The sequence below is a fragment of the Mizuhopecten yessoensis genome, unplaced genomic scaffold, assembly GCF_002113885.1.
Source record: "Mizuhopecten yessoensis strain PY_sf001 unplaced genomic scaffold, ASM211388v2 scaffold715895, whole genome shotgun sequence".
Lineage (NCBI taxonomy): Eukaryota > Metazoa > Mollusca > Bivalvia > Pectinida > Pectinidae > Mizuhopecten > Mizuhopecten yessoensis.
In genome coordinates this window covers 58688-69104 of record NW_018479845.1, presented here as the reverse complement: position 1 = coordinate 69104, position 10417 = coordinate 58688, and the positions used below count along the sequence as shown (strand labels likewise).

The 10417-nt window shown below is 37.8% G+C and overlaps 1 protein-coding gene across 1 annotated transcript; it reads left to right on the top strand.

The window, feature by feature from the left end:
- Positions 1-2803: 2803 nt before the first annotated feature.
- Positions 2804-8867, top strand: LOC110441352 (hemoglobin-2-like; the record flags this gene model as incomplete). The annotated part of the gene is made up of 2 exons (XM_021484468.1): positions 2804-3029; positions 7631-8867. Coding segments are annotated over 2 exons (373 nt in total), but the record flags the coding sequence as incomplete, so codon positions are not given.
- Between the last annotated feature and the right edge of the window lie 1550 nt (positions 8868-10417).

Genomic DNA, 10417 nt, shown 5'->3' with positions numbered 1-10417 from the left:
TGTTAGGATGGAGTGTCACAGTGTTAATACAGGTATCACGGTATAGTTTTGGTGCCATTGTTCATATGGCAGTATTCGCAATGTTCTTTTGTTTTCATAGTGTATTTATATAGGCAATTTGAGTCGGGTGTTGAAATACGTAAACATACGTGGTTGAGGGGGACCAACAGTTTACTAGACTCTGTAGCCAGGAATCTCACAGGTATCGGTTTTGTTATACAGATATGAACCACAGGCATATTTTGAAAGCAATATTTCAAACCACAAAAACTCATATCTACTTTCACCATCATCTGTAGTGATGTCTCCGTCGATTACAAACGGTTGTCATGGCTACTAAATCTGCCAACATCAAACATCATTGGCTCGGTCCACGTGACGTGATGATATGACGTGGCGGAGGCGATTGTTTTGATTGGTTCATTTTTACAGGAAAATAGTCATAAAACAGTCCGGTCAAATAAGCTATTTCCCGGGATATAGTATTTATCTGCAGGGTAATTGGCTTTATTGCATATATTAATACTATATGGAACATTCATAAAGTGTGTTCAGTGTTGTACTCACATGCTGTTTGCCTACTGGTAGTTAATGTCATTAATGCCAGAGTACCAAAAATGGAACGCTACCGAAGATTAAACCCTTTCATGCATCTGATGCAGCATTTTTATTTTAAAATACAAATCGGTGATTTATGTTCTAAATCAAAATGATTTCATTTTAAGTAATATTGGATCGAGCTTTGTCTGCCTTTATGTACCTCTTATATGTTGCTCATTAGCTCACTTGAAAACTTGAAACATTGAAAAATATTCTTCAAATAATTATTTAATGGATATAGTACTTTAATTTATCAGAAATTGTCAACAAAGGTATTATAATTGCTTCCAGTGATATACATTAAGTGACTAATTTGAATAGAAGAGGTGTTCCAATTTTGGTATACGGCAAACTGAAGCTTCCAAGTAAACCCGACTCCACTAAATGGGCTTTATTAATAGAGACATACGCTATTTATACAGATAAAAGATACACAAAAAACTGAAGGCATTTTTTTTAATTCATTATAGTAAAGTATTTTATAATTTAGTAAAAAAAAATGGAAATATTGATGTTTTCTTCAAAAGGCGTAGCATTTTGGGTATCCTCTCGTTATACTTGAAGAGAATTTATATGGGTTTAGATATTTTAAGGAACTTATGGTTTCGACAATTGTGTTTTGAAATGCCTCTGTGGTTCTTATACGTGTTATAAAATAGTTACAGGATGGGATCCCGTGATACAGATTCTGGAGAGTTTGAGATTTCTCTCGATCAGTTATGTTTCCCGAGGCGAGCAAAAACAGGTGCTTACAAAAAGGGATGGTTAACACAAGCAGGTGTTCTATGGGATTTGTTTGTCAGCGGTATGATGAAAAATTTACGGACTTGGCACTCGTTAAGTCGATGGTTTATTGTCATTATTTTGGAAACACTGTAACTAATTCAATTATTAAGGACAACAGTATAAATGACTACATTATTTAGGACTACACTTTAAATAGCTACATTATTAAGGACAATTGTATAAATAACAGATTATTTACTTATGCAAATAAACATGTAATAACGTGAAATAAACTCGGACTAACGCGAACGTGAAAGTCGTAGTTAGGCGAAAATCACTTAACAACACTGTAACCGACTACGTTGTTAAAGTAACAATTTTAACTACATTAAATCTACATTGTAACTACATTGTAACGTTGTAACTACAATGTAACTACATTGTAACTACATTGTAACATTGTAACTACATCGTAACTACATTATTACTACATTGTAACTACATTGTAACTACATTATTACTACATTGTAACTACATTGTAACTACATTGTAACATTGTAACTTCATTGTAACTACATTGTAACTACATTGTTACTACATAGTAACTACATTATAACGTAATTACATTGTAACTACATTGTAACTACATTATTTCGAAAAACACTTTTAAGTAGCTTATTTAGGACCTAACTGTAACATTATTTAGGACATAACTGTAAATAACAATATAATTTAGTACACCACTAGAAATAACTATGAGGAATGATAAGTTTAGCGTTTACGATACTTGTAAAGCCATTATAAATCTGTTTAGTTATCCATGTACAGTAAGGGGCAACATGTGTAGGGACGATTGATGGTGTCTCGGTCTACTTGTTTGTAGCAAGGCAATTCTTCATTTTCTAAAATAATTAATACCTTATCATGGTATCAAGGACGAAAACCGATTTACAAGGCGCCCTCATATATAACATATTCGATCAAAGAAATCAAAACAGCTTCTGGCGGCGGTCGATATTGATACGGTGACATCAGGATGGTTTTGGGTGTGATCCATCTGACCGCACTGATAGATGCTATCTAAACCAATCCATGTCGACTTTATCGTTCACGAAATAGATTTTCCGTTTTTCATAGATAATTATATCCCTTTTATGTATCCTAGACTGAATTTGACCAGGTCCGCTGCTGCGTATGAAAAAACAATGTTATTCAACGACGGAGCAGCCATGTCTTTTCTGAAGCACGTCATGCCAACTGATAAGGAGTATATGTGGACTTCTGTAACTTTTAGTTGTCAACATTTGAGTGTGCAACAGCCAAATGTTTGTACACAAAATTATAAGATCGAATTTTGCACTTCCAAAATCAATACTAGGAAACCGATATGATATGAAATTGTGATAAGCTCACTGCACTATAGAGGCACGTGGGGTCGATAATTACACGTTATTTTCACGACTTTTATGTTTTTCAGATTGTTCGAGAAACACCCAGACTTACAAGATTTGTTTGTGCCTTTTCGCGGGTTAAAGTCGGATGAGCTTCGGAACAGTGATCGGTTACGTGAGCACGGTCTGCGCGTGATGGGAACGATCGAGAAAGCTATTGCCAGACAACACAAGCCCGGCAAGCTGTACAACATGTTGTACGACTTAGGGAGCAAGCACAGAATGTTTGACACAAAAGTGGAGCATTTCGAGGTAGGGTATTGTAAAAACCCAATTTACCTGACAATTATATTATAAAAACTTCACAGCACGGTCTATTTATTGATTGATTGTGTAGCAGACCTGTGATTTTACGGCGTTTGTCCTCGCTGTGGTAGTCCTAATTATAGGTCAGACGACATGGGGAATTGCTATCTTACTTTTCTTGTTTAACCTGTGATGTGTTCCCCCTTCCTTATATCATTTTTATACTACATAACAGCTCACTCCGTAGACAGAAGCTTCCAGCATCATAATACAGATATGCCCTGGTTCGATTGCGCTATCGATAGCGAGGACATGTGAAGACGCGCGCGCTGGAGAGGAACAGGCTGCCTTATCGGAGTGATTTACAGTATCTAGGTGTAGCGCTACTGACTTATTACATAATTATTAATTGATACATTGGCTTGGAAAAAATAGTTAGCACGTGTGTTCCACCACTTGAAGTTTGTATTATTGGCATTTGGCTTTATGACAACATGATTGATGTAAGCATACTATGATAGACGCATGCAATGCAACGGAGACGATAACACGAAGAACATTTGGTGTCGAGAGCAGTGATGCACAATCTGTACATAACTGTCGTTAATGGGCAGAAATCGTTATATCGCAAGCGCGGAAGCTGTTATCTAAACTCTTTTGACCTCATATTTTCTAAAATTATATCTAAAGCACTCTAGAGTAAATGTAAACGCTAGATCAAATGTACCAAGTTTCACTTAGTGCAGCTGTACTACTACTGAGCAGAAGTGTAGCAGCAACTTGTATGGGACGCAACTTGAAATTTTTGTTTTGAAAGATTCATTTTATTACCATTAAAAAGATCTAAATATAAGATAGGGGTAGTTCGTCTGCGCGGGGCAGTAAGAAAATGTTTTATCGTGAAAACGAATTTTTGGCCAAGGTGAAACTGTATTACCTGTTCCTGGTCGATACTCTTTGAGGGTTGATATGCCGTGAAATCTAATCGAGGCTTTAGCGAAGAGATAAATTGGTAGTGAAAATGACCGTAAAAAAGTGTTTTTCTCGTATCCCTACCGAACAAAAAATTAATCATTTGATAATTTCTTTAAAGTTAAAGATAATTTTTTGCTCGTTTCGAATAATTGCGCCAACAATTTATAACCCAAAACTGATTGTGCTGTCATATAAGAAGTGTATTTTGACGTTGCTTAAGCAAAATTGGTTGCTGCGACGCTTATAGAAAATAGTTCCAACATGTATGCAGTGTTTAACGTAATTTTCTAAGATATGATATTTAAGGATTGACCTTCATTTTGACGGCGTATACGGTAGTATGAACACAGTTAGCAACAAACATATTCTATGTTGCGTCATAAAGAATATTTTCGTTGCCAACTGCGTTTCGCACCATAGAATACGTCCGTTGCCAACTGCGTTCATACTACCGTATAGGCCGTCAAAATGAATTTCTGTCTTATATTTACATCAAAAAATATGTTCAAATGCTTAACAAAGAAAGAGCATTCGAAGCGGGTTGCTACGATGGTATCTATAAGGTAGCCGTGGTTATATGGACAATATAGTTCCAGTCAATACACATCAATATACACTGTATATGTAAATTTAGAAAATACGCAGTGGTCAACACTAGTTTTCTTCTTTTCGTAGCTTTTTCATCTTTAATAAAGTAGTATTATATCCGTCATTTACAACGGTCGTTATGTAAACACAGACACACACTGTTCTAGTAGTGACGCGGTCGAACGTTGCAAAAGGAAGCCGCCATTGTTTACTTTATCGTCAAAGATCTTTGAATGGGCAGCCATGGAAGAACAAGTTTGCCAGCATCCCTTTATTGTATAATTAAGCATAATGGATCCCGAATATGTTCCATGTTTCTAGAAGTTGAAGGAACCAAACAATGGTTGCCATCGAACAGTTATCTCGCTGAAGCGTGAACGGCGCCATATTTGAAACAGGTATACAATCGCTGAACCTTTTTTCATTGGGTATACGCTAATTTATACGGAGTCAGATTTACTAACCTGGATAATGGAGAGATGTAAATGTTCAAGTCGTAATTTTATATCATATGCTTAATTTGTACAGTAAATGTAAGGACGATAGAGTATTTTATCTAACTTGCCACAAACTGAAATGTGGAGCAAAAAATTGCCGAAAAATTAAGGATCGAGGATATTGAAATGGGAAAACAAGTGCTTGATTTTGGGTGATATTTCCCTGTCAGATGTACTGAAAAAAAGGAAAGAATTATTAGTTTTGGCGGATAGTAAGAAAACACTGATATAGAGGTAGGGGTGATTAGTGACGGCGGACAGTAAGAGAACACTGATATATAGGTAGGGATGGTAAGTGAGGGCGAACAGTAAGATAATACTGATATAGAGGTAGGGATGGTTAGTGAGGGCGGACAGTAAGAGAATACTGATAGAGAGGTAGGGATGGTTAGTGAGGGCGGATAATAAGAGAGCACTGGCATATAGGTAGGGATAGTTAGTGAGGGCGGACAGTAAGATAATACTGATATAGAGGTAGGGATGGTAAGTGAGGGCGGATTGTAAGAGAATACTGATATAGAGGTAGGGATGGTTAGTGAGGGCGGACAGTAATAGAACACTGATAAAGAGGTATGGATGGTTAGTGAGGGCAGACAGTAAGAGAATACTGATATAGAGGTAGGGCTGGTTAGTGAGGGTGGATAGTAAGAGAACACTGATATATAGGTAGGGATAGTTAGTGAGGGCGGACAGTAAGAGAAGACTGATATAGAGGTAGGGCTGGTTAGTGAGGGCGGACAGTAAGGGTTGGTTAGTGGGGTTGGAATGTAAGGGAATACTAATAAAGAGGCAGGGATAGTTTATGGGGGCGGACAGTAAGAAAACTCTGATATAGAGGTAAGGATGGTTAGTGGGGCGGACAGTAAGAAAACACTGATATAGAAGTATGGATTGTTAGTGAGGGCGGACAGGAAGAGAACACTGATATAGAAGTATGGATTGTTAGTGAGGGCGACAGTAAGAAAACACTGATATAGAGGAAGGGATATTAAGTGAGGGCGGAAAGTAAGAGAACACTGATATAGTGGTAGAGATGTTTAGTGAGGGCGGACAGTAAGAGAATACTGATATAGAGGTAGGGAAGGTCAGTGAGGGCGGATAGTAAGAGAATACCGATATAGAGGTAGGGCTGGTTAGTGAGGGTGGATAGTAAGAGAATAATGATATAGAGGTAGGGATGGTCATCGAGGGTGGACAGTAAGAAAACTCTGATATAGAGGTAAGGATGGTTAGTGGGGCGGACAGTAAGAAAACTCTGATATAGAGGTAAGGATGGTTAGTGTGGCGGACAGTAAGAAAACACTGATATAGCGGTAGGGATATTAAGTGAGGGCGGAAAGTAAGAGAATACTGCTATAGAGGTAGAAATGTTTAGTGAGGGCGGATAGTAAGAGAATACTGATATAGAGGTAGGAATGGTTAGTGAGGGCGGACAGTAAGATGATGCATTTTAAGTTAAAGCATGTCGTTAATATTAAGATATCAACATGCACTAGGGCTATGCATTTTCATAGTGATTATGAGGGAAGATGAGTTTGATAGCGTAGACGGTTATCGTTTGAAAGCATCAGTTTAGCCGGCACATTCCATGTTAATACATCTTACGTGCTGTGCATCAATGACCCGGATATTCATTTCGAATTAAAATGTAATGATGAGGAGACGTATACATAGATAGCAACATAACACATGCTACGGAGGCTGTTGTTGCTGTGGCGGGAAAGGGTGTGACTACGGAATTATCTTCTGTACAATTATAAATAACAGATAGTCATGCATTCATACCCAATATTTCTTTGTAATATTTTTATCGTTTCTCTTAACTCAACTAGTTTATTCGTCATACAAATCAAGCACACACACATACTCATAACTTAAAGTGATGCCTACTTGTGATAAGACTTAATCGATAAATCTTTAATCAACTTGACTTAAGTTTAGAATTACATCGATTCGTAAATATAACCAAACATAGTCTTTGACGCGTTCTTTACATTTCTGGTCACCCTGCCTGGTTATAAAAGATAGCAGATATGAACATAATTTGTGTATGCTATCTGGGAATATTTCAGACCATTGTAGGATTTCTGAAAAGACTGAGATATATCATTGTACATTACAAAATGTCCCCTCTAAATCTATTATTGCTTTGCTTAACATTTAACTGCTATGTAATAATGAATCAACAGTAAATAAACAGTATATCGAATCACACGAGTATTGACATTTAAAAAAAACAATCCTGCATAACCACAGAAAATTTCGACCGTAGGGCTACCAATGCAATTTGATTGGTGCGATTTGGACACTCTTCCTCTTGCCTCAAATAACACGAGACCATCTTAAGAGGCAAACATTTAGGAAACTTGTCAGTATGAACGCAATTCAGTCTTATCCATATTAAACATGAATCCAGTGCGGGCTCTGTGTAATGAAGATGTAGCCGATTGCGTTCATACTGGCATAACTACATAAACATGTGTCCAGTCCATATTCCAGTGTAACCAATACATGATATATAACATACGTGTCTAATTTACTTTACAGTTTCTCGGACCAGTTCTCCTCCACTCCATTAAACCAGCCATCGGAGAGAAATGGACACCGGAAGTGGAAAACGCATGGTTGAAATTCTTCTGGATGATCGCTACTGTAATGACGGAAGGCATGACAGATGCATTACAGGACAGCTGACCAAACAATGTCTCTGACCCTTTTCATATATTAAGCTGCTGACCGGAAATAGCTGACATCAACTGACTTGTTCGGAGATAATGGCATATAAAACGACACGTTTTGTACTTCCGGTACAGGAGGATTGGCAATTATGGGCAGAAACATTTTCATATGTCAAATTTGTGATCTCCAATATATGTTGCGAGACACTTAATATGGCATTTAAATTGATGTGTTTTAACGTTGATTAACCCCAGAATACTGTTGTAAAAAAATCGAAAACATAGGATTGCAGACATGGGAAGGAAATCTAAATTGCAACTTTGAATCTTTGCATCCCGCCGATTAGACGCTTGGCGAAGGTTTGACATACTGATTCTCTGACGTTTTATTACATTACCGTCCCTTTCACTGCATGAAATAAGTCTGAACTCAGTGAAATCCTAAGAGATAAGTGCTTTGTAACACGTCACACAAAAACAAATACGGTTCTCCTGTTCAGTTGTAAACATGCCAGTGATGATTTGCCGACCTGGTAAAATGAAGCCGTGACATTCGTAAATTGAACGGGAGTGTCTTATTTGTATGTCAAATTAAAAGGACCCAACCATTTTGTCTGTTCCTATTTAGAACGAAGATTACATCTTCAGTAATAGCGCGAATGTTAATGCGTAGGAACTATAACAGACAATGCGGTACATGTAGCACTTCATCCTGTAACAAATGTAGACGAAATAAAAAAAAATGTATACAAACATCGAGACAATTTACGCAAATAATGGATACACACAGTGACAATATATACATAGACACGATAGACACATACACACGCTATACACAACGTGACGATATAACCCAGTGACGATGTACAAACAGTGTGACGATACACACAAAGACAAGATACACTCAGTGACGATACACACACAGAGACGATATATACACAGTGACGATATACACAAAGATTATATACACACAGTGACGATACACACACAGAGACTTTATACACACAGTGACGATACACACAGAGATTATATACCCACGGTGACGATAAACACACAGAGACTTTATACACACAGTGACGATACACACAAAGACAAGATACACACAGTGACAATACACACAAAGACAAGATACACACAGTGACGATACACACACCGACGATTCACAAACAGTGACGATAAACACAGTGACGGTACACACAGAGATTATATACCCACGGTGATGATACACACACAGAGACTATATACACACAGTGAAGATATAAACACAGTGACTTTATACACACAGTGACGAGACACACACCGACGATTCACAAACAGTGTAACGATACACACAAAGACAAGATACACACATTGACGATACACACACCGACGATTCACAAACAGTGACGATAAACACAGTGCCGATACACACAGAGATTATATACCCACGGTGATGATACACACACAGAGACTATATACACACAGTGACGATATAAACACAGTAACTTTATACACACAGTGACGATACACACACAGTGACGATATACACAGAGACTATATACACACAGTGACGATATACACAGTGACGATACACTCAGAGATTATATACCCACGGTGATGATACACACACAGAGACTATATACACACAGTGAAGATATAAACACAGTGACTTTATACACACAGTGACGAGACACACAAAGACAAGATACACACAGTGACGATACACACACCGACGATTCACAAACAGTGACGATAAACACAGTGACGATACACACAGAGATTATATACCCACGGTGATGATACACACACAGAGACTATATACACACAGTGACGATATAAACACAGTGACTTTATACACACAGTGACGAGACACACACCGACGATTCACAAACAGTGTAACGATAGACACAAAGACAAGATACACACAGTGACGATACACACAGTGACGATTGACAAACAGTGACGATATACACACAGTGACGATGTACAAACAGTGTGACGATACACACAAAGACAAGATAAACACAGTGACGATACACACACAGAGACGATATATACACAGTGACGATATACACAGAGATTATATACACAGTGACGATACACACACAGAGACTATATACACACAGTGACGATATAAACACAGTGACTTTATACACACAGTGACGATACACACACAGTACGATACACACAGAGAGACGTTATACGCACAGTAACGATATCAACACAGAGGCGATATACACACAGTGACGATACACACAGAGATTATATACCCTAGGTGACGATACACACACAGAGACTATATACACACAGTGACGATACACACAAAGACAAGATACACACAGTGACGATAGACACATAGAGACGATATACACATAGAGACAGTATACACACACATACGATTTACACATACACAAAGATATACACATAGATATACACATAGATATACACACACAGAATACACACACACAGTGACGATACACACACCGACGATTCAGACACAGTGACGATATACACACAGTGACGATATATGCAGTGACGATATAGACACGGTGCCGATAAACACACAGTGCCGATATACACACAGTGAGGATACACATAGTGACGATACACACAGTGACGATAGACACATAGAGACGATATACACATAGAGACAGTATACACACACATACGATTTACA